At 41.7% G+C, this 26,329-nt stretch overlaps 1 protein-coding gene across 1 annotated transcript; it reads right to left on the bottom strand.

Moving 5' to 3' along the window:
• cpne2 (copine II) lies at positions 1-22,538 on the bottom strand. The gene is made up of 16 exons (XM_084168114.1): positions 22,301-22,538; positions 17,358-17,560; positions 15,732-15,911; positions 15,519-15,593; positions 15,158-15,229; positions 14,881-14,964; positions 14,603-14,692; positions 14,335-14,433; positions 13,743-13,829; positions 13,193-13,252; positions 8,951-9,084; positions 8,589-8,643; positions 7,936-7,987; positions 7,587-7,720; positions 1,333-1,569; positions 1-507 (listed from the first exon to the last, which is right to left on the bottom strand). The coding sequence occupies exons 2-16, from the start codon at positions 17,529-17,531 to the stop codon at positions 400-402; spliced, it is 1,641 nt and encodes a 546-aa protein (XP_084024240.1). The 5' UTR covers positions 17,532-17,560; positions 22,301-22,538; the 3' UTR covers positions 1-399.
• Between the last annotated feature and the right edge of the window lie 3,791 nt (positions 22,539-26,329).

Genomic DNA, 26,329 nt, shown 5'->3' with positions numbered 1-26,329 from the left:
GACATTTCTGTACCTTTATTTACCTGAGTGGTAACATAAATACATTAACTTTATAAAATCAATTACAACACCTTCAAGGTACAAGTACAACAAATTACAATTCAATGCATAAAAGATACATAAGAACTTTTCATAAACATTTTATTTTCAAAACATATAGAATATTGTATAAATGTACATTCAGTATACAGTATACACACTTCTAAAATCCCCTTTCCCTTCAGGCGACTCCAAAGTAGTGTTCTTTGCCACATTTTCCTCCTCCACAAAGTCTTGCTTTAAGACGTAAAAAAAATCAGATAAATAAATACATATTAAAAAACCTTTTCATGCACATTGTTTTTTGTAAACAGTGAGTAGATATTTGCAACATGCATGATGAACCAAGGCCTCAGGCTTTCACTCCAGTGCTGTGTTGCTAGGCGACAGGTTCCTCTGTTTGAAATACTGTGTGACCTGTTGCGGCAGCTCAGCCAATACTGATTTGGCTAAAGTTTCCTTCGGAGCCTGTGAGAACATGACAGGAAAATAAAAGTCACATTAGAGATCTCTAAATGTCAGTGATTTTTAAAATAATAATGCATTAGAATCAACTTTCATCCAGGAAAAGGTTTGGGAAGTAAACCTTTTACTGGATCACTCCATATACTCTGTATAATTATTTTTTTCATTTCCTGCAGATGGACTGAAGCTACAGATTGCCCGCTCCCACACCCAATGCTGTTTACACACGTGATTTAAGTAAATCCATTACAGCACGCATCATCTCTAATTTGTCTAGCAACAACAACCTGTCATGTGAAACCTGTTGATATAGTGCAACAGGTTGTCTGAAGCCCCGTTTATACCTGGTTTTAACATGAGTCCTTTTTTCCTGATCTTGTCCACATTCTGATTGTGGCCACATTTTTAGACAGGTGTAGACAATTAAAAGACGCATTGTGATCTGATTGTGATCAGATCTTCCTGACAACCTCCGGTGGTAGTCAGACACGCAAATGTCTGGATAGCTTACAAGTGTAGACAGATCTGGACAGTTGAACCATTTCAATCATAATTATCCCACCCTTTAAAATCATTGACAGGTTATGCCATTGACTTACGGCATCAATATGTGTCTTAAAATAAATATTATTTTGAAAGAATATCTGTCAAATACTTTTCATACAGGGAGGGACCAGGAGAACTGGTCACAATGCGGACACAATGGACAGATAAGAGACACTTTTTACTACCATGTGTTGAAGCAACAGCTACACTGTGGGTACAATCAGAATGTGGGAATTTATGCAATCCTTTTGTTTCACCCTATTAAACATGAGAGACACTCACATTTCGGAAGTCCCTGAAGGGAACAAACTGCACGATGTCTCTGACTGCCTCCTCTCCTGTGTAAGAGCGTAACACGCTGCTGTCCCCATCCAGGAACTCCATGGCAACAAAGTCTGCATTGCCCACTCCAATAATGATGATTGACATGGGGAGTTTGGCTGCCTGAACGATGGCGTGGCGGGTCTCATCCATGTCACTGATCACCCCATCTGTGATGATCAGCAGAGTGAAGTATTGCTGCAGGGGGAGAAAGAGAGAGAGAGAGTTAGGAGGAGAGAAGGGGTAATAAAAGGACAAATCCACTCAAAAAAAAATGTGTTGTAAAAAAAAATATTAGTCCACTGTTGGTATAGTCCCAGAATGTTTTGCATGTCAGCAGTCAAGTTTTCAAGATTTAGGATTTTCAAGAAGCAAAGTGTCACTTGCCACAGTCTCCTGAGTGGCGCAGTGGTCTAAGGCACTGCATCGCAGTGCTAACTGTGCCACTAGAGATCCTGGTTCGAATCCAGGCTCTGTCGCAGCCGGCCGTGACCGGGAGACTCATGGGCGGCGCACAATTGGCCTAGCGTCGTCCAGGGTAGGGGAGGGAATGGCCGGCAGGGATGTAGCTCAGTTGGTAGAGCATGGCGTTTGCAACGCCAGGGTTGTGGGTTCGATTCCCACGGGGGGCCAGTATAAAAAAAAAAAATGTATTCACTAACTGTAAGTCGCTCTGGATAAGAGCGTCTGCTAAATGACTAAAATGTAAATGTAAATCATGATGATGCGTTTTGCTTCATATGATGCATTTTGGGACTGTATTAACTGTGGACAAATGAAAAAAATAAAAAATATATAGTTTTGAGTGGATTTTTCCTTTAAGCTTCGGGGATGATGTGAAGGAGACTTGAAGGTGAATATAATCATGTTGGGACAGAGCAGAAAAGATTGTTCAGACATAAATTACATTTAGCCAAAATTTATTAAACTGTTCTGTTTAGCCACATGGATTACAGACCGGTGTCAGTATGATGGCTCCTGTATAACCACATCTCAGAAGTGGCACTGGTGCTGGAATAACAAATTAGGGCTAGATTCAATCCGTATCGCAGAAGTATCGCGGAAGATCCTCGTTATAACTCGATTGAAATTTAAAGGCAATAATCCTGCTTTCGCGAAGACTGCATTCACAGTAAACACTGCATATGTTGGCTCAATCGGAAATTACCTTTCAATTTGTATGCGGATCTTCCGCGATATGGATTGAATCCAGCCCTTAATATGAAGCCAATATCAAAGCTGTGTCCTCATTGTGAACACACACATCGCTCAGTAGACACACATTTCTTGAATAGCTTTTTATGCACATGAACTCAAAACACCCTAGAAGAGCACAGTCAGATTACTGATGATTGCATTACATTGTGGAGAAATGATTGTACATAGGGAGAGTGAAGATGAGAAGGAGAAACAAGGAGCTTCAATACTATCCCATTCCACTCCTGCAAAACAGGAGGCTAGGGGAAGGAGGATTTAAATAGTCACACAATCCCTGTCTCCTGTTCTTTCTGCTGCAGTTTGCTGATAGTCATATTTAGCATGGAGATTTCCATTTGCTCAGAGTGGCATCATAATGACATCTTCTTCCAGCTATAAGGCTGTAGCACAGTCACACTGAATTATCACACATGACCTGGAGAATTAACTGACTGGAGCCCAAAAAGACCCACTCCCACAAGCACAAATGTCAAAGGCTGTTCTGGTCTTAAGGGATCAACGGATTTCTTAATCATTCCGCAGCACGCAGCACAAAAGCAGTAAAAGCATGTCTATGTGTGATTGTCTACAGTGTGAGTCAGTGTAAAGCTATGGTCTGATGACCATCATTCAGTCCTGTGGGTTTAATACGGCCAGGTCCAAACCATGAGGGTCGGAGAGAGCAGCACTTGGGCCTCTAGCTGCTTCTCCAAACACAGCCACTGATACACAGACCCTCAGCAGTTCCCACGTTCCATACTAATCTCTATGTAGAGTACTTCAAACATATCAACTCTATCCTCCTGATTCCTGCTTATAAGCAAAAACTACCAGTGACTCGGTTAATAAAAAAGTGGTCAGATGACGCAGATGCTAAGCTACAGGACTATTTTGCTAGCACAGACTGGAACATGTTCCAGGATTCTTCAGATAGCATTGAGGAGTACACCATATCAGTCACTGGTTTCATCAATAAGTGCATCGATGACGTCGTCCCCACAGTGACCGTACGTACATACCCCAACCAGAAGCCATGGATTACAGGCAACATCCGCACTGAGCTAAAGGGTAGAGCTGCCGCTTTCAAGGAGCGGGACTCTAACCCGGACGCTTATAAGAAATCCCGCTATGCCCTCCGACGAACCATCAAACAGGCAAAGAGTCAATACAGGACTAAGATTGAATCGTACTACACCGGCTCTGACGCTCGTCAGATGTGGCAGGGCTTGAAAACTATTACAGACTAGGGAAGCACAGCCGCGAGCTGCCCAGTGACACAAGCCTACCAGACGAGCTGAACCACTTCTATGCTTGCTTCGAGGCAAGCAACACTGAAGCATGCATGAGAGCACCAGCTGTTCCGGATGACTATGTGATCACGCTCTCTGTGGCCGATGTGAGTAAGACTTTTAAGCAGGTCAACATTCACAAGGCCGCAGAGCCAGACGGATTACCAGAACGTGTACTCCGAGCATGTGCTGACCAACTGGCAAGTGTCTTCACTGACATTTTCAACCTGTCCCTGACTGAGTCTGTAATACCAACATGTTTCAAGCAGATCACCATAGTCCCCATGCCCAAGGACACTAAGATAACCTGCCTAAATGACTACCGACCCGTAGCACTGACGTCTGTAGCCATGAAGTGCTTTGAAAGGCTGGTCATGGCTCACATCAACACCATTATCCCAGAAACCCTAGACCCACTCCAATTTGCATACCGCCCCAACAGATCTAGGTCCAAAAGGCTTCTCAACAGCTTCTACCCCCAAGCCATAAGACTCCTGAACAACTAATCATGGCTACCCGGACTATTTGCACTGCCCCCCACCCCCACACCATCTTTTTACGCTGCTCTGTTAATTATTTATGCATAGTCACTTTAACTCTACCCACATGTACATATTACCTCAACTACCTCAACTACCTCAACTAGCCGGTGCCCCCGCACATTGACTCTGCACCGGTACCCCCCTGTATATAGCCTCCCTACTGTTATTTTATTTTACTTCTGCTCTTTTTTTCTCAACACTTTTTTGTTGTTGTTGTTTTATTTAACTTTTTTATAAAAAAATTAATGCATTGTTGGTTAAGGGCTGTAAGTAAGCATTTCACGGTAATGTCTACACCTGTTGTATTCGGCGCATGTGGCAAATAAAATTTGATTTATTTGATTTTATTTAAAGTGTGGAATACACACATTCGGAGGTCAGGATTAACTCTCCTGGCCTTCTGGCATGGTTGATGTGATGCTGTGATGCTGAGACATCAAGCCCTGCTGGCAGTGGGCTGAGAAGAGAGGTGAGGCTCACTTATTTTCATCCTCTTCTTCACATTGCATAAACACACACACACATGCACGCACACACACATACAAAATACACACAGAAGCACACAAACACACACTCTACATTCATACAGAAGCGCATGCATGTGTGCACACATGCACACGCACACACACATTCGCTGTTTCAATCGCACGCATGCTTTTACTCACTCAAAGACATACAGACAGGTAGAAGTTGACAAGTTCACAAACACAGCAACACATACGTGGCTGTTGTCTTCACTAACTGCTCTCTAGTAATCTCTGTAGTCTTGTCAGTAGTTTCCTCCCACACAAACACAGTCCCTCAGATATGCTAGCTGTTGCGACCACTTGCTCCTGCCTGCTTCCCGTCAGAGGGGCCACCAGAGTTGGCCTGTGTTTGATAGCAACCCCCGCTCCCCTGCTGTGGACGCTGTGAAGTCTGCTCCTTTAATGTACTTTAACAGTGAATCATTTTCTAAGGGACAGAGACAGACACAGCTACCGCGCCAAAGCTCAGCCGATTTGTACACACTCACACACACCTACAATCATTATCAAAGCCCAGGGACAGACATCTACAATGCCTAGCAGGTGATTTGCGAGTGCACACGCGCACACACATCAAGGAATTTATCTATCTCTTCCATTTCTAAAACCTTGTGAAGTGAACACAATAGCTAATTTCTCTTGTTTTTACAGTAAAAATGATCCTTGGTCTCTCTCTAGTTCTCTCTTGTTTCTCTCATATTCTCTGGGGTGACAGGGTGCAATTAGGGACAACAAGCTCCCAGGAGCTTAAAGTATGGTTAATAATAACAAGCTATTACTTCCTCCAAACTCACAGGCTGTGTACATCTGAATGTGAAGCCAGGAAACAGAAGGTCCAAAGAGGGGTCTGGACTGTATTTTCACTATTTTCAGGGCATAAGAATGTTATCTATATTCTTAACTGGGACATTCTGTCCTGGTTTGTCTTCCTTCCCTGGAGGAAAATACTCGTTAACTGTCTCATTCTATTCTGTTCAGACTACTTAGAAAAAAGGGTTCCAAAATGGTTCTGCGGCTGTCCTCATAGGAGAACCCTTTTTGGTTCCAGGTAGAATTACTTTGGGTTCCATGTAGAACGCTCTGTGGAAAGGGTTCTACATGGAGCCCAAAAGGGTTCTATCTGGAACCAAAAGGGGTTCTTCAAATGGTTCTCCTATGGGGTCGCTGTCACATCCTTGCTGTCACATTCTCCAGTGCTGCATCTCTGTCTAGAGTCAGAACCTCTTCCGTCACAGAGCAGAGACAGAGAGAGACCATTCTGTTGGACTGCAAAGAGAAAAGAGCAGACTTCTAGGCCACGCCTCATTAGTCATTAAAACCAATGAACAACAGGTGAAAAGAGGGTATATTTGTTCACTGAATCACCTTCTATAAATAACTACAGATATAGGATCTTAATTTGAGACAGTTTGCTACAGCAGGAAATGTGAATTATTATGCGGATTATAATGAATGGACATTTTTGTAGGGGTTGATACGTTTTTCATTACGTAAAATCAAGTCTGAAATTTCAAAGTGGAAATTACAAACTTCAGAAGACTTTTTTAACTTTAAAAACACTACAAGTTTTTAATTTAATTTAATTTAATAAAATTAACATCCTACATCTGTATAATTGAAAGGGGATTTTAATGGCTGCGCTCCTCTCCTCTGTGCTGGTAATAAGAGCAGAGAGAAATTGCGAGCGATGTTCAAAATGCCTCTGCAGACTTTGAACTGGCAACCAGAAGCAGAGTTTTGAGGTTTCTCACACAGCAATTAGGATCTGTTAGTGCTGGACCAACTCTCCATCTTACATACCCTGAGTCCAAAACACACACACACACATGCACACGTGCACACATACACACACACACAAAACACACACACACAGCTTGCTGATAGGCCCATGTGAACAGCAGTAAGGGGACTCATTCTTTTCTGATTACAGCATGCTGAGCAGCTCTGAGTGGAACAGACCTGTCTGAGAGACACAGGAAATAATTGCTCTTAAAGGGAAAGCTGTCCAATGGGCTGAGCTCTTTCCACTGTAACTGTTAAGACTTTACCAATAAGATGGAGTCTGTAATGTCTCATTATGCATGAGAGGAAGAGTACAGAGCACTACTGTTGTAAAAACAGGCATGAGTGGAAAGTGTTTGGATTCGGTGCGTGTAGAGTAGATTATGTAGTAATTACTCCAGCTATTTCCCATATTGTTAAATATGGCTTTTGAGTTGCTTCAGCTGTGGTGAGGGTAAGTTTTCCATGGAAATGGAATCTTTCGATAAAAACCTCTACCATGGAACAAGAAGACGTAATGTAATGACTCAGTGGTATTACCTTTCCAACCGTGTGAATGTTTAACGGTTCAGTGACTTCAGGAGCTCTGGGTTACAGTTGGAAACCTATCACATGGTCAGCATGTGCTGCCACATCTGGCTATGGGCAGTGGAACAGTGCTTGTGTTTACTACAAAGTGCACCCGCCTTTAAAGTCAATAAGCATTGGTAACGTGGGGGGATTTACATGTCATTTAGAACCGGTAATGTTGACTCATACTAATGACATGAGTTTGGATGGCCATCTTTAACAGCAAAATGATAGATTCAATAGAATGAAAATGGATAAACAATGAAACCGTGAAAGTAGTAGTCCTAATAGTGCTAACGAGCACTCACCGCAGCAGTCTCCTGTTGCAGGGCCTGGGTGGCGAAGCGGGCCACATGGGTGATGATGGGGGAGAAGTTGGTGGGGCCATAGAAGCGGATGTGTGGCAGGCAGGCAGAGTAGGCCTGGGCAATCCCCTCCACGCCTGACCACAGGAAACAGGAAACACACATGGAAACTATGTCATGGAAAATGCTCGACAGCAAACTCAGACTCTACACAGAGGGTTTTAGTATGGTAGTTCTCTAATACATTAGACAGAAGTCCAACTCCATGGAAAAAACAAGAAACCAACTCTAGTAAGTACATTTTGTAGTAAGGTTTTAAATAGGAGTTACAGATAACATAGTAGTTGCTCACCTTGGCAGAATGGATTGGTGGGGTCAAAATTTATGGCAAATTCATGAGACACCTGCAGGTTCAGGAGAGAAAGAAGCAAGCCTCAGGTGCAGAAATGGCTAATTGACTGTAGACTGTAGAGTGCAGTAGAAATATGAATTTCCATTGTATAATTGTAACTGGTGGTAAAAGTAGTGAATTGTGTATGTGATGAAATTGTATCATTCTCCCCTCCCCCAACCCTGCTTCTGTCACTTTCTCTATTCTATTTAGCTTTCCATTACATACATTCCCATCCCTGCAGCGCCCTTTCATTCCCATTTTTTCAACCTCTCCTTCTCTCCTTCCTCTTGTCCTCTCAGACCACAGATGGGTTAGACCTCCCTAAACACTTCCCATACAGTATCTGAAAGCAAGGCTAAATATTCAGTCTATTTCTGTTGCTTATCCTCCTCTTCCCTTTGTCCTTTACATCAGTGCAGTGCCATGGCAACCCAGATGGGATGACAGTTGCATAATCATTGGATTATGCATGTATTATACATACTCTTTATCTCTGTGATAGCGCTCTCTTCCAGTCTCCCTCTTCTCTTTAACACTCCTTTGGCTCTACTTCTATCATATGTATGTGCCGTGAAGACACACACTCGCATACAGACAGTACATACACTTACCTTCCAGTCTGGAGGGAGTTGAGCCCCAAATCCCAGAGCAGGAAACATTTTGTCACTGAGGAAGGATTGCAACAGATTGGCAGTGTTGAGCTACTTCATCAAAATTCAACATACAATTTTGCATTATGGAATGTCGCAATAAACTTGGGTTGGTATTTTATCACAAACAATTAAACCTACCCACACAATCTGATATTTTGGAGTGACATAAATAATATAACTGAGTAGACACAGAATTAGAAGAGTTGAAGGGACCTTTTAGTGACTTAAGACTGATGTATTATAAAACATTTTATACTGTATGTATCTGTGATATGATCATATTGAGTCCTGTCATTAGTGTTTACTATAATGGGACTCACGTGTCATAGTCCTGGATGATCTGGCCCACAGCCAGGATGGCTGATAGGTACTCGTTGCTGCCCAGAGGGTTGATGTAGTGAAGAGAGGAGGGCTCCCGGGGGTTCCCATTAGATGCTGTGAAGTCAATGCCAACCTACAGGAATAGCAGACATGCTCACAAACACAAACAAAGCCTATAAATCAGCTCAAAATATGAACAAAGATGTGGAACGTATAAATAGATCCAAGCCTTATTTCAAGATCCTGTCCTCAGGAAAAGGGACTTCATTTAGAAGGTTACAATATAAACATGCTAATTTGCTCAAAGATTACAACTGACAAGCCCTCCCTAAAGCGGTGAGTACAAGTGTTCACATATAAACAAGGCCACATTCTCATCCAGTCCATGCTACTGCCTTTAACCAAGAATCACATCACGGTGTATGGTTGCTACTCAGATCTCCTCCAGCTCCTACCAAACCTGTGGCTGACAACTGGACAGCTTCCCTTGTTCAATAGATGGACAGAAAGGTAATGAGAGAGAGAGAGAGAGAGTGAGAGAGAGAGAGAGAGAGAGAGAGTGAGAGAGAGAGAGAGAGAGAGAGAGAGAGAGAGAGAGAGAGAGAGAGAGAGAGAGAGAGAGAGAGAGAGAGAGAGAGAGAGAGAGAGAGAGAGAGAGAGAAAAAGAGAGAAAAAGAGAGAGAGAGAGAGAGAGAAATAGATAGATGAGATCAGATAGAATTAGGGTGCCACGTCTTATGCCTGACCCCATGCGTCTCAATCAAGGTAAGATGATGAGTGTGCTGATCAGGGAACTGACTCACATCTTCAGCTTTAACTCCCTTTAGTACAGATGAAGGACCACACTGTTTCTTAAACATGTCTCTAACCCTTTGTTACACTCTTAGAAAAAAAGGTGCTATCTAGAACCTAAAAGGGTTCTCCTATGGGGACAGCTAAAGAACCCTTTAGGGCCCTGTAGGGCTTCCGAAAGAGCCGGTGGTGAGATAACAAGATAATGAACAATCAGATAACCTCATAGATGAACACTGGTGTACTGAGCACTGCTCCCCACCGCAGGCCTGGCCTGTAGGCTAGTTTTACCACTGTTGTAATGCTGCTTTTATTACAATGTTCTTAATATTGTGTTATATAGTCAATAAGGGTTTCTCTGCAACTACCACAAACACTGTTTTCTTCAATTCCAGTCAATATGAGCAGTGCTCCTCATCTGGATCTCTGTAGAGAAGATTTCCCCTCTAACAGATTAGAATTAGATGCATGCTAAGTATAATTGAATCCCATAGAACAGAGAGAGAGCCCTGGGTCTCTCACAAGAGAAAACAGATTAAGAGAACTGCAGGATGCACAGTTGAGGATTTAGATTCACATTCGTTCTCAAACACCAATCTCGACTGAATTATAACATGCAGGTGTAATATCCACGAAGCACGAATGTGTGAACTATTGAAATATTTGAATTATCATAGTGGATTAAGGTACAGGTGTTCTAATTTTACTGGGGTTTTGAACATATATATTTTTTAAAGGATATACAGTTGAAGTCGAAAGTTTACATACACCTTAGCCAAATACATTTAAACTCAGTTTTTCACAATTCCTGACATTTAATCCTAGTAAATATTCCCTGTCTTAGGTCAGTTAGGATCACCACTTTATTTTAAGAATGTGAAATGTCAGAATAATAGTAGAGAGAATGATTTATTTCAGCTTTTATTTCTTTCATCACATTCCCAGTGGGTCAGAAGTCTACATACACTCAATTAGTATTTGGTAGCATTGCCTTTAAATTGTTTAACTTGGGTCAAACGTTTGGGTAGCCTTCCACAAGCTTCCCACAATAAGTTGGGTGAATTTTGGCACATTCCTCCTGACAGAGCTGGTGTAGCTGAGTCAGGTTTGTAGGCCTCCTTGCTTGCACATGCTTTTTCAGTTCTGCCCACAAATGTTCGATAGGGTTGAGGTCAAGGCTTTGTGATGGCCACTCCAATACCTTGACTTTGTTGTCCTTAAGCCATTTTGCCACAACTTTGGAAGTATGCTTGGGGTCATTGTCCATTTGGAAGACCCATTTGCGACCAAGCTTTAACTTCCTGACTGATATCAGAAGCTTCTAAAGCCATCATTTTCTGGAATTTTCCAAGCTGTTTAAAGGCACAGTCAACTTAGTGTATGTAAACCTCTGACCCACTGGAATTGTGATACAGTGAATTATAAGTGAAATAATCTGTCTGTAAACAATTGTTGGAAAAATTACTTGTGTCATGCACAAAGTAGATATCCTAAGTGACTTGCCAAAACTATAGTTTGTTAACAAGAAATTTGTGGAGTGGTTGAAAAACAAGTTTTAATGACTCCAACCTAAGTGTATGTAAACTTCCAACTTCAACTGTACATAATTTGTCCCAGTAGAAATAGGAGTACCTCTTTTAAAATCGGATACATTTAGTAAAACTGTCAGGAATCATTGCACATTTCCTGTCTATCAGCTAGGTTTTAGAAAATGTAAACTAAAAGGACAAAATATTATGGATACAGTACAAACACAAATTCCATTGGTCTCTCAAGGGGGACCTATAAGATGTAGCCACCTAAAGCCAAACCATCGAGTTGTGTCTCTCCAGTCATACCCCTATATTGTTTTCTGTTTCTCTCTCTCTCTTTCATTCCTGCAAAGACATAGTCTGCTTTGGCACAAAACACAGTAACTATGGAAACACAAATGTTCTATTTGCTTATTTAAAAAAATCTGACAATAACATTGGGATAAAATAATTGGTTGAACAGGACCACACATAACCTGCTCATCAGAACAATGTCTGTGGTCCACGACCACATAAATAAACACATCTAGTCACATACACGTAACTAAAGAGGTGTGGCAAGATGGAACAAGTTAATTTTGCCATCCAGGGAATAATAAAAAACAGGTGGAATTATTTTGTGGCTACAAAGTATATACAGAATATGGGCATACAAGTCTACATTATATATTGGTGTGTACTAAAGTATCTACAGTGTACAACAACATGTCATCATTTTGGTAACAGTTATTTTTACACTTTTATAAACCCTGGGTGCTGAGAACATAGATCAAACACACATTTTTGCACCACAAAGGGCACTGCTTCTCTGAGTATTTCACGGTAGCACGGATACGTAAGTGGTGGTGGTGTAAAATGTTTCAGCACCATTGAAGATACAGTTGAAGTCGGAAGTTTACATACACCTTAGCCAAATACATTTAAACTCAGTTTTTCACAATTCCTGACATTTAATCCTAGTAAAAATTCTGTGTCTTAGGTCAGTTAGGATCGCCACTTTTTATTTTAAAAATGTGAAATGTCAGAATAATAGTAGAGAGAATGATTTATTTAAGCTTTTATTTCTTTCATCACATTCCCATTGGGTCAGAAGTTTACATACACTCAATTAGTATTTTGTAGCATTGCCTTTAAATTGTTTAACTTGGGTCAAATGTTTCAGGTAGCCTTCCACAAGCTTCCCACGATAAAATAAAATGGGTGAATTTTGGCCCATTCCTCCTGACAGAGCTGGTGTAACTGAGTCAGGTTTGTAGGCCTCTTTGCTTGCACACACTTTTTCAGTTCTGCCCACACATTTTTTATACGATTGAGGTCAGGGCTTTGTGATGGCCACTATAGTTTGTTAACAAGTAATTTGTGGAGTGGTTGAGAAACAAGTTTTAATGACTCCAACCTAAGTGTATGTACACTTCCGACTTCAACTGTAAATACCCTGGCTGGCCAATAATGGAGCACTGACACAAAGGTGTGACATCACCAGGGACGCACAATGTTTCTCCCATCAGCCTGAGCCAAAAATAGACCAATGATGATTTTCTCCTACTACAGAGAATTCTGAACCTACCATGTTTCCAAAGATTTACAGTACTGTGGTGTGCATTCAATGAATGAAGTAGCATATGCAAGTGGTTTATGTTCAAATAAAAAATACATGTTAAATTAAAATATATTTCAAAATGTATTTGTTAGTTTGTATGTGTGCGTACGTACAGTACGTGCGTGTGTGTGCGCAGTGTGTTTGTGTTCCATCCTGAGTTATCTGTAATTTGACATATTGGAGTTCATTGCCAGGGGTGGGTGGATGTCTGAGTTACTGTAGGTGGGTGGCAGAGATGGGTGAGAGTGGGAGTAAAGGGTCAGAGTTTACAGGCAGAGTGGGAGACACACTGAGTTGAGTGATGACCTCATACTCACAGTGAACATGATCTGGCATCCACCTAAAATATAGTCCAGGAAGGTATAGTCCCTTTCAACCTGAGGAGACATTATTCAAACATTATTCAAACTCTGCTCATACTATTCCATACTCTAGCAAGTTCAAATAATTTTTCCTATAGATAAATAATTGGAGGAGGCACGACAGTGGCACTTTGATAGGACTGAGTCATCTCCATATTCAGTAATTGGCTGCCTGAACAAAGGTGATTACTGCAGGCAGAACCGTGGTGGACTGTGTGAGACTGACAGGTGTTTTGTGCTGATATTAATACATGCCTTTAATAGGGATTTGGAGCCATTACTCTAATCCCTGCCTGAAGCGAGCCATTACATGCATTTTTGTTTGTAATAAAAAAAACTACTTTGAAGGAAAGTAATTAGCTGTGTGCATAATGCTTTATGTGGATTCATAATACATTTAAAGATGTTTCCTTTTATACTTAATATGCCTTTTTGTGATTGCCATAATGGGTTGACTAATTAAGAGGCATAGTGTATATCAATTAGTCTGTGTGTTTTGGTTCACCTTGCATGACTTCAGAATGATGATTCCAGAGTTTTTGTAGCTCTTTTTCTTCTTCTGTTTTTTGGGATTAATACATTCAAATTCGACCTGGACCAGAGGAACACAGAGTGAGAAATTACAACTAGGGCCCATCTGCACACCCACACAATTTACACTCATTCTCACACTCAAGCTCTATTTGCATTTCTGCCATTAGCAAATGACACAAGGTTTTCAGGAAGAAGTTGGCAGCTAAAAATGGAAGAAAAATGTAGCTCTTCCTACTTCTCTCACCAGGTGTTACCGGGCTGTAAAATAAAGTGTTACCCAACATGTCTTAGTGAGGTTAAAACAGGCAGTAGATTGTATTGGTGTTAGTAAATAAACACTTGCGAATATCCAAATGAACGGGCATCCTCCATTCAGAAATGGTGAACTGTGTTAGGTGCATTGAGACTGTAGTGTCTTAAGTGAGTCCTTCACTCACAGTGAGGAGTGCTTTCAGATTAGAGACAATGTGAAAATGGTCTTAGATCCACATCAAAGCATGACTAACGCATACAGAACAAACTCCCATAGATAAACAGGAACAGATCTACAATCCTTCCCTCACCTCCAGTGAATTCTGGGCTTCACTCATCTTGGTGACAGTGGTCTGAAATTCTCCAATGAAGTCATGACCTCCGTCGTTGTCGTAATCATAGCACAGTACCTGTAATACGAGACAACACAGAAAGGACAAAAATATATGAAAATTCAGTAATACCACAACAAATCACTTAAAATGTATTTGGCTTTTTACATATCTAAAAGAGGATTCCATCGCTAACATTTTCATGCCATCGCCCTAAGATGAATGCACATTGGCAAATCTCACTCACCTTGATGCTCCTGTCTACGTCCCCATCACAGAGGGAGATGAGTGGTACTGTGAAGGGCTTCCACACCGGGTCCAGAGTGTTCTTTATCACCTGCAGCACAAAAACAGCTACAGAGATACAACTTCTTCCATGTCATTTGGAATACAGAACTCAGAAGCTGGATCAATCCAGTTACTGTATTACCAGGTGGTAATACACCTTGTTTAGTGATATAATACACTAATACACATTCAAATAGTCTAAACAGCCACCCCTGACCAACTACTGAGCCAACTCACCTCTGTCCTGTGGACCAACATCCATTTCCCATCATCTCCTTGCTTGTGGAACTCTAGATAGGGGTCTGATTTACCAAAGAAATCCTGCAAAACCAAACAATCTGGTTTGACAATGGCCCACATAGCTGCCGGCATTCCACTATGAAGACTTGGAGAGGGCATTGTTGTTGTTTCATTAGCATTGTCTTTATTGACAAAATCATATTGTTCCAAATATTACGTAAGAAATTCTTAACATTCAATGATAATATAGTACTATGTGGGCAGTGACTCTTACCTTCTTGTCAAGCTTTCTCCCACACAAGGTCAGTGTGATTACTCTATTGTCTGACAGCTCCAACGCAGTTATCTGTACACAAGAGAAACCGTTACTATGTGGTAAACTGTATCATGTTACAAAACGTGTGTGTGTGAGGGTGTGTGGGAGTGTGTGTGTGTGTGTGTGTGTGTGTGTGGGAGTGTGTGTGTGTGTGTGTGTGTGTGTGTGTGTGTGTGTGTGTGTGTGTGTGTGTGTGTGTGTGTGTGGGAGTGTGTGTGTGTGTGTGTGTGTGTGTGTGTGTGTGTGTGTGTGTGTGTGTGTGTGGACATGTGTTTATTTCTTGGATCGCTCTGTGGGTTGTGCAGCATGATGTTCTCACTGTGATGGTTCCCTTCCCAGCTGGCTTGCCATTGGCCAAGGTCAGTGACCGGTGAAGTTTCTTATTGGACACAATCTAAACATAACAGACCAGAGAGAGAAGTGAGTGAGGGGTGAAAATGCCCAACTGCAAATAAACATAACAAACAGGTGATAAACAGGTGCAGAAAGGGGTCACAGACAGATTCTAAGAACAATGTGACAGGTAGCATACCACCCCCAGTGTACAGATGTACTCTCCCAGGAAGTCATGCTCATACAGCTGGCTGCTGCACTTGTCCTCATCAAACAGGGCAAACTTGAGCTTCTGGACCTCCTCAAAATGGTAGTCCACCTTAAACTTCACCCCAAACACTGGGTTCAGGTTATTCACCGCAGTCTCTGTTCGACCAATCTGAAAATAATACACAGGAATATGGTTTTGTCAAACAAGTACTGTATTCACACACAAACGTGCAACCACCGAACACACAGAGAGGATGTGGAAGGTGGAAATGTGGTTGTGTGTAAGGTTGAAAAGGCCTTATTCATGTGAAAGATAAACCCAGCTGGTGGTGACTAACACAGTGTATGTGGTCCTCTGTAGCTCAGCTGGTAGAGCACGGCGCTTGTAACGCCAAGGTAGTGGGTTCGATCCCCGGGACCACCCATACACAAAAAAAAAAATGTATGCACGCATGACTGTAAGTCGCTTTGGATAAAAGCGTCTGCTAAATGGCATATTATTATTATTATTATTATGTGTGACTTACACTGATAGAGTATACACCTAGTCCTCGACCCCTACTGTGCTCTCATCTCTGAGACTAGATCAGAGCAAACTGTACATTCCAACGCTGCTCTGTCTGTTTGACTGGAACCCCTCGCCTCTGTGTCTCTCCCAGCACCTTCTCTGACTGTTTCCGCCCTCCCCTTTCTGTGTTTTCACACTTCCCTCTTTACCCCCACAGCACAGATGGCTCCTCCACCCAGAGTGAACCCTTCTCTCACGCCGAGACAGACAGGAAGAAAAGCCCTTCCCTTTAAAAACCCTTCACTCCTCTATTTCTTCTCTGCTGTGTGTTTTTGTTTCATATAGCTTTCGAATGTTTGTGTATAGTTATGTGTTTCATGTGCTGTAGCTTTCATCATGATCCAAAGAGAAACCATTGTCAGGATTACTACATGAGTTTAAAGATATGAAATGTTACACCTCTGGAATAGCACACAGCCTCTAAGGTACTTTTTACACATAGGCTGCCCGTTTTCAAAACCCACGGTATATTCCATGTCCCTTCCCTGTTTGCCTGTAAGTTCCATTCCTCATTACTCTTTCCACTCTCTTTCCATGCATCAAGAACATCATGATTCCTTTGTTTCCGTCCACATTTCCATGGTAACTGCAGCAACCGCTATGCTGGTTTCATGTTGGAGCCTGCCCTGTTGACCGACAGCCCAAGCCTGCAGCGATCACACTTAGCCTGCTTCAACACAACACTACCCAGGGAGGCATGTTTTTCCCTGGCACTGAGAGGGCACCCGGAGCACACACACAGATATACACTCCACAAGACACCACAGCTTCAAAGACAGCTCTGGATTTATGTTTTCCATTCTATATTGATAACACTGTGTGTTATTGCGAACTTGACGAGTATCAATCAATAAAACATTGAGAGCATTCAACAGTCAGAGGATATGTATTAATAATTATTATACCCTCTCAAGTGGTTTACTTCACCACTTTATCCAACCCTTCCAATCCCTCATTCTTTCCACTTTTCCAACAGTCATTTTCCCTTTTCTTTTCCTTTATAATTGATCACCTCAACCTTTTCCATACATGCCCAACCCTCCTCACCTCAACCCAGTTGCTGTCCACCTCGTGGAAGAGCACTAAGAAGGGGTCAGACTTGGAGGCCACGTCTCTGTCCAGCAGGTTGCCACAGCACACGGACAGCTCCACCCTAGTGACGCAATGCTGGGGACCCATGGTTGGCCCAGAATCAGGCCCCGTGCCTAGCGTGTAGGCCATGCTCGCAGGAGTGTCAGCTCTCCCACAGCCTAGGAACACACACAGCACAGAGAAACGGCACTATGAATGACATTACTGTAGCATTGAGCGTTCTGTAGAGACTCGTTGGTTCAAAATAAGGTAGAGAGACGCACAAAAACATGAGGATGTTTAATGCGGGGCGGGTAATGACAGAGAATTTGAGACCTATCATAAATTCTCATATTCCATATTCAATAGAACATTTAAAAATATATTATATCCATGTGCAGTATCCAGAGAGTTGAACGAATCAATTCAGCTGCAGGAAAAACAAAGGTCAGGGTCACATGCAGAATAATTGATCTACAAGGGTCCTTCATGTGTCATATGAGAGAATAAAAGCTGTACTCTGTCAAACATTCATACACAGGTAACGTAATGTGAGGACATGAGGAGTGTGGTGAGGGCTCTTGTTGCTAAGATACTGATGTGCCATTGTGGAACCAGAATATAGGAAATTGATTATAATCCCAACAGACCACAGATGTAGGACTGCATAGTTACAGCCTTATTCTGAAATGGATTCAATCGTTTTTCCCTCATCAATCTACACACAATACCCCATCATGACAAAGCAAAAACTGGTTGTTGTTTTTCTTTGTAAATGTATAAAAAAAAAAAAACTGAAATATCACATTTACATAAGTATTCAGACCCTTTACTCAGTACTTTGTTGAAGGACCTTTGGCAGTGATTACAGCCTTGCCTTGAGTCTTCTTGAGTATGACGCCACAAGCTTGGCACACCTGTATTTGGGGAGTTTCTCCCATTCTTCTATGCAGATCCTCTCAAGCTCTGTCGGGTTGGATGGGGAGCGTCGCTGCACAGCTATTTTCAGGTCTCTCCAGAGATGTTTGATTGGGTTTAAGTCCGGGCTCTGGCTGGGCCACTCAAGGACATTCAGAGACTTGTCCCGAAGCCACTCCTGCGTTGTCTTGGCTGTGTACTTAGGGTCGTTGTCCTGTTGGAAGGTGAACCTTCGCACCAGTCTGAGGTCCTGAGCGCTCTGGAGCAGGTTTTCATCAAGGATCCCTCTGTACTTTGCTCCGTTCATCTTTCCCTCGATCCTGACTAGCCTCCCAGTCCCTGCCGCTGAAAAACATCCCCACAGCATGATGCTGCCACTACCATGCTCCACCATAGGAATGGTGCCTGGTTTCCTCCAGACGTGACGCTTGGCATTCATGCCAAAGAGTTCAATCTTGGTTTCATCAGACCAGAGAATCTTGTTTCTCATGGTCTGAGAGTCCTTTAGGTGCCTTTTGGCAAACTCCAAGTGGGCTGTCATGTGCCTTTTACTGAGGAGTGGCTTCGGTCTGGTCACTCTACCATAAAGGCCTAATTGGTGGAGTGCTGCAGAGATGGTTGTCCTTCTGGAAGGTTCTCCCATCTCCACAGAGGAACTCTGGAGCTCTGTCAGAGTGACCATCGGGTTCTTGGTCACCTCCCTGACCAAGGCCCTTCTCCCCCGATTGCTCAGTTTGGCCAGGCGGCCAGCTCTAGGAGAGTCTTGGTGGTTCCAAACTAATTCCATTTGAGAATGATGGAGGCCACTGTGTTGTTGGGGACCTTCAATGCTGCAGATATTTTTTTGGTACCCTTCCCCAGACCTGTGCCTCGACACAATCCTGTCTTGGAGCTCTATGGACAATTCCTTCGCCTTCATGGCTTAGTTTTTGCTCTGACATGCACTGTCAACTATGGGACCTTATATAGACAGGTGTGTGCCTTTCCAAATCATGTCCAATCAATTGAATTTACCACAGGTGGACACCAATCAAGTTGAAGAAACATCTCAAGGATGATCAATGGAAACAGGATGCACCTGAGCTCAATTTCGAGTCTCATCGCAAAGGGTCTGAATACTTATGTAAGTAAGGTTTTTCAGTAAAAGAAAAAAAATCAAATAACCTGTTTCCACTTTGTCATTATGGGGTATTGTGTGTAGATTGAGAGGACATTTTTTTATGTAATCCATTTTAGAATAAGGCTGTAACGTTACAAAATGTGGAAAAGGGGAATGGGTCTGAATACTTTCCGAATGCACTGTATGTTATACCATAAGTGATTAATTTAAGTAATGCATTGTAAGGTTATAATGAACACTTAATATACAAATAAAATCTAAATGAAAATGTTTCTACATTGTCATTTTCTGTTATGGTTAATGGACTGTTATATGTCGGTACCGTATATGAGGCTCTTTCCATCTAAAGGTCTTTCCATTACCAATAATTAGATTCAACCAAAGCAAAAGTGTACAATGGGAGCATACTGAAGTGTACAATGGGAGCATACTGAAGTGTACAATGGGAGCATCCTGAAGTGTACAATGGGAGCATACTGAAGTGTACAATGGGAGCATGCTGAAGTGTACAATGGGAGCATACTGAAGTGTACAATGGGAGCATACTGAAGTGTACAATGGGAGCATCCTGAAGTGTACAATGGGAGCATACTGAAGTGTACAATGGGAGCATCCTGAAGTGTACAATGGGAGCATACTGAAGTGTACAATGGGAGCATACTGAAGTGTACAATGGGAGCATACTGAAGTGTACAATGGGAGCATACTGAAGTGTACAGCATCATAAACTAAACACATCACACACTTCCAACGAAATCATAATAATCTTCATGGCTGGATGTATTCGCAAACAAGTGTGCAAAAGTAAAGTATCATATTCTCAATTGCTTGTATAATGTAAACAGTTAAATGTTGTTTTGGTATCAGTAAAAATATTATATAGAAGACATCAGCATAGTCTTGCTCACATACCTAAAATAAAGAGGGTGATAACTCACCCCATATCCCCAAACAGCCCCTCAGGATCAGTCCATCCAACATTACATTCATTGGAGTGATTAACACACTCTTCACACCTAAGGCAAAGCTCTGGCCATATATACCCTCACTGTAAGGGCTATTTGTTAACTTCTGAAGGCTGATATAATGGAAAACTAGTATTTACCAAATCAACATGATCATCCTTATCCTTATACAAACATAGAGATCGGGGATCCAAACACATGTACACACACACACACACACACACACACACACACACACCAACCCCTTGGAAACTGTGCCTCACTCCCCCTAATAGCACAGTAAACACAACGTACATGGTATTTTACTCTAACATAAATGGAGCATTTGATTTGCTAAGGTATGATAAGCATCTTTGTGTGGTAGAGGGAAATGGGGCAAGACTATATGATCTGAATTAGTGACTAAAGGGCCTAGAACTGTCTCAGTGACTTGAATGTTAAAATAAATAATGCCACATACTGTAGGCGTAATGAAGTTCAAATAAAATGTTTGATACTTTAACATATTAGTTTACATTTTTTCCATGTGCGTCGCTGAATATTCCATTATATAATCACACACTGAAAACTGAGTTGGTTACCTAAAAGACTCAACAACACCTGTCTGTGAGTTACAGATCCAAATCACCACCCTCAGTGTCATGTTCTCTCTGTGTTCAGTGTGGTAGAATGAAGTGTCTGCAAACATAAAGAGCCCCTCAGGTGCCCCTTCTAATCAGCAGGCAAACTTTTCTCAGACCATTTATTCAGATGGTAAAAATATTAAATTGGGTCTTGGGCCAGTAATTAGGGACATATTGCTCCATCTTCAAATGGTCCAGGCTAATCAACACATATAGATATGCATAGATCTATCAAGATTACTATTGTGGTGGTGTCCAAGACAACGATGCTGATCTATGCTGTGATGATAAGAAGTCCGCTTACACTGTACTTTGATCATAAAGGTTTATTATTGTATCAAAGATCACAGTATCAATTTACAGACATCTGCAGATATCTGGAGAACAACGGCCCAATCTGTTGTCTCTCCCCCCCCCCCCCCCCCCCCCTTTGTTCAGAACATGGTATTTATATCCTATGTAACATAATATGGCGTGATTTTAATAGACCAATCCCTGGCCTCTACATAGTAGACTCTCCTCTATTCCAAGAAACCTATGTAGTAATGCTTTCCAGATGTTTCAGCAAAGCAGAGTAGAGTTCATCCATTACACCATTTGCAAATGTCAGCAAAATCATAAACTGTTTAGATACTACACTATCAATCAAGACAGTTGTCAACCCAAGCTGAAAATTGCATTCCCATCTTCACTAATCTCAGTGCTGAAGGACCAGGCTGACTGCATCATCTCATCTACTGTGAGATCAAATGTCACTAGATAATACCTATTGGGGTGGGTGTGAATGGAACAGAGTTTTTGATGGTTGCGTACAATGGAAATTCAATACATTTCAGAATAGATTTCAACTACCAACAAAAGGGATGAACACAGGGAAATCCAGAGAGAGATGGAGCAATGATTAGATAGATAGAGAAAGAGATAGGTAAGAGTGAACCTGAGAAATAAAGACATGAGTCTCCGTGGAGACTGACATTTCTGCTTTAGAACTGGTGGCAACTGACTCTGTTTCCTCTTGTGGTTGACAGCTTGAGCTTTGTGACTGCTCTATGCTCATAATAACCTATGACATATCCTGTGTGCCACCATAAATATTTTCATAAGTTTGCAATTTCAGGAAGAAGTACATTGAACATTAAAATGACAATCAATGAATATCCAACATATTTTAGTTAGCAGCACACATTGGAACACATTGCGTTTTTAATGAAAAGAGACATTTACATGTTTCCAGACATAATATATGTATATCGCATAGGATATAAATACACACATGCCTCAATATTCACTTACCTTGGTAAATGTGCTTTTTTTAAACTAATACTCTTATCTGAAGAACGCTTCTTTCTCGATACCTTAAACACGTTTCATTCTATGCACAAATTGACGTTATTTTCATGACGTCCAAAAAATATAATCAGGGGAATACAAATTGTTGTGGTTGGCCTCGAGGGCAGGTCATTCTGGTCTGTGACAGTCTCTCGCGGAGTGGTGTAGTGGAGCCGTCCAAGTGGTTGCGCATTCCAACAACGCCCGACTCTATGACACGCGCTCCCTTAAATTCTGTTGATAATTGCCTTCAGCAAAATGAGAACATAAATGGTCTGGTTCGGGAATAGCTACATATTTTTCTTAACATAGGCTATTATTGTGTAATCATTCATCAGTGCCAAATGTTGTATAGCCCAATGCGTTTGACACATAAGTACAGTATATTAGGCTACATTCCTGTTTACATTACAGTTAAACCTAAAAGCCCCCAACATATTTTTATCTTAAAAATATGTCAAGCACAAGCAGTAACACATTTTCTTCACACGTTTTTGGTTTTAATTCCCTAAAATAAGCATATATTACATTTGTTTTACACATTTATAGTCAAATGTATACACTGACTATACAAAACATTAAGAACACCTGCTATTTCCATGACATAGATTTACCAGGTGAATCCAGGTGAAAACAATGATCCCTTATTGATGTCACTTGTTAAATCCACTTCAATCGGTGTAGATGAAGGGGAGGAGACAGGTTAAAGAAGGATTTCTAAGCCTCGAGACAATTGAGACAGATATTCTGTATGTATACCATTCAGAGGGAGAATGGGCAAGACAAAATATTTAAGTGCCTTTGAATGAGGTATGGTAGTATGTGCCAGGCGGTGTGTCAAGAACTGCAACGCTGCTGTGTTTTTCACGCTCAACAGTTTCTCTTGTGTATCAAGAATGATCCACCACCCAAAGGACATCCAGCCGACTTGACACAACTGTGGGAAGTATTGGAGTCAACATGGGCCAGCATTCTTGTGGAACTCAGTGTACGTTTTTTGCTACTTGTGATAAAAAAAAGTATGGTATTAATTCAGTGTTTTGTTTCTGTGATATTCAGAGGCTGAGAAATTGCAGAATTTGCTTATTTGATTCACCGATACGACCTAAGATAGTCTGGACATTATAGGCCATCAGACTTAGCTCTAACTCAAGCCAAGTTGCTCTTCTGGTTAACGAATAGGTCTTTACAGTGGGGAGAACAAGTATTGGATACATTGCCGATTTTGCAGGTTTTCCTACTTACAAAGCATGTAGAGGTCTGTAATTTTTATCATAGGTACACTTCAACTGTGAGAGACGGAATCTAAAACAAAAATCCAGAAAATCACATTGTATGCTTTTTAAGTAATTAATTTGCATTTTATTGCATGACATAAGTATTTGATACATCAGAAAAGCAGAATTTAATATTTGGTACAGAAACCTTTGTTTGCAATTACAGAGATCATACGTTTCCTGTAGGTCTTGACCAGGTTTGCACACACTGCAGCAGGGATTTTGGCCCACTCCTCCATACAGACCTTCTCCAGATCCTTCAGGTTTCGGGGCTGTCAATGGGCAATACGGACTTTCAGCTCCCTCCAAAGATTTCCTATTGGGTTTAGGTCTGGAGACTGGCTAGGCCACTCCAGGACCTTGAGATGCTTCTTACGGAGCCACTCCTTAGTTGCCCTGGCTGTGTGTTTCGGGTCGTTGTTATGCTGGAAGACCCAGCCACGACCCATCTTCAATGCTCTTACTGAGGGAAGGAGGTTGTTGGCCAAGATCTCGCGATACATGGCCCCATCCATCCTCCCCTCAATACGGTGCAGTCGTCCTGTCCCCTTTGCAGAAAAGCATCCCCAAAGAATGATGTTTCCACTTCCATGCTTCACGGTTGGGATGGTGTTCTTGGGGTTGTACTCATCCTTCTTCTTCCTCCAAACACGGCGAGTGGAGTTTAGACCAAAAAGCTCTATTTTTGTCTCATCAGACCACATTACCTTATCCCATTCCTCCTCTGGATCATCCAGATGGTCATTGGCAAACTTCAGACGGGCCTGGACATGCGTTGGCTTGAGCAGGGGGACCTTGCGTGCGCTGCAGGATTTTAATCCATGACGGCGCAGTGTGTTACTAATGGTTTTCTTTGAGACTGTGGTCCCAGTTCTCTTCAGGTCATTGACCAGGTCCTGCCGTGTAGTTCTGGGCTGATCCCTCACCTTCCTCATGATCATTGATGCACCACGAGGTGAGATCTTGCATGGAGCACCAGACCGAGGGTGATTGACCGTCATCTTGAACTTCTTCCATTTTCTAATAATTGCGCCAACAGTTGTTGCCTTCTCATCAAGCTGCTTGCCTATTGTCCTGTAGCCCATCCCAGCCTTGTGCAGGTCTACAATTTTATCCCTGATGTCCTTACACAGCTCTCTGGTCTTGGCCATTGTGGAGAGGTTGGAGTCTGTTTGATTGAGTGTGTGGACAGGTGTCTTTTATACAGGTAACGAGTTCGAACAGGTGCAGTTAATACAGGTAATGAGTGGAGAACAGGAGGGCTTCTTAAAGAAAAACTAACAGGTCTGTGAGAGCCGGAATTCTTACTGGTTGGTAGGTGATCAAATACTTATGTCATGCAATAAAATGCAAATTAATTATTTAAAAATCATACAATGTGATTTTCTGGATTTTTGTTTTAGATTCCGTCTCTCACAGTTGAAGTGTACCTATGATAAAAATTACAGACCTCTACATGCTTTGTAAGTAGGAAAACCTGCAAAATCGGCAGTGTATCAAATACTTGTTCTCCCCACTGTATATGTTGGCTAAGCCTTCTATAAGTCAATAAATTCCCCTTATTAGCGTGAAATAAATATGCTGTAGGCTATGCAGGCCCGTGGTCGGGTCCACTCGGTTCTATCAGCTGTAGTTACATAGATCCAAGACTTGATTACAATCAAACAGGACCCGACCCAAGGGAAAAGTTAGAATCTTGGACCTGGACACGTGTCGGGTCTTGGGTACTCAGGTTCGGGCGGGCCTGTGAAGACCTCTACTTCATACAGTACTTCTCGCTGATCCTGTCCTCATACCAAACTGTCCAATTACAACTTATTGCAGCAGTACCTATTGTAGGTGATTTTGGGTGATCATCAGTCATAGATAAAGCAAGATTAGACTGTTGACATCTAGTGTTTGATTCAATCTGGTTCACTGCTGTCTCATTTGCCAAAACACTGTCAATCTCAATTTATCAGGCACAATATAGTAAACAGCTCAACATTTACATAAAGGTGAGCAAGAAGCATTGATCAGTTATTTTGTCAAATTAACAAGACAAAAAAGTATACACTGTGTAAAGATTTCAAATGGAGGTGACTAGAGTTTTTTTCCTTCTGATTCACAACCTCCTATTGTGAAATTGAACTGCCATCTACAGGTAAGTTCAGATAAAGAAAATCACTATTTACATAGCGTCTCACACTTTATTTCACCAAATCACATGTGAGATTAAAACATGGACATTACAAAAACAAGTGTGAGGAATAAGAAATAAATCAGCAGATGCATATAATAACATAACAGTGAAACATGTACAGTACCAGTCAAAAGTTTGGACACACCTACTCATTCAAGGGTTTTTCTTTATTTTTACTATTTTTTACATTGTAGAATAATAGTGAAGACATCAAAACTATGAAATAACACATATGGAATCATGTAGTAACCAAGAAAGTGTTAAACAAATCAAAATATATTTTATATTTGAGATTCTTCAAATAGCCACCCTTCGCCTTGATGACAGCTTTGCACACTCTTGGCATTCTTTCAAGCAGCTTCACCTGGAATGCTTTTCCAACAGTCTTGAAGGAGTTTCCACTTATGCTGAGCACTTGTTGGCTGCTTTTCCTTCACTCTGCAGGACCGACTCATCCCAAACCATCTCAATTGGGTTGAGGTCGGGGGATTGTGGAGGCCAGGTCATCTGATGCAGCACTCCATCACTATCATT

This window comes from Coregonus lavaretus (assembly GCF_964263955.1).
Source record: "Coregonus lavaretus genome assembly, chromosome: 9".
In the NCBI taxonomy this organism is placed as follows: Eukaryota; Metazoa; Chordata; class Actinopteri; order Salmoniformes; family Salmonidae; genus Coregonus; species Coregonus lavaretus.
This window is presented reverse-complemented; position numbering and strand designations above follow the sequence as displayed.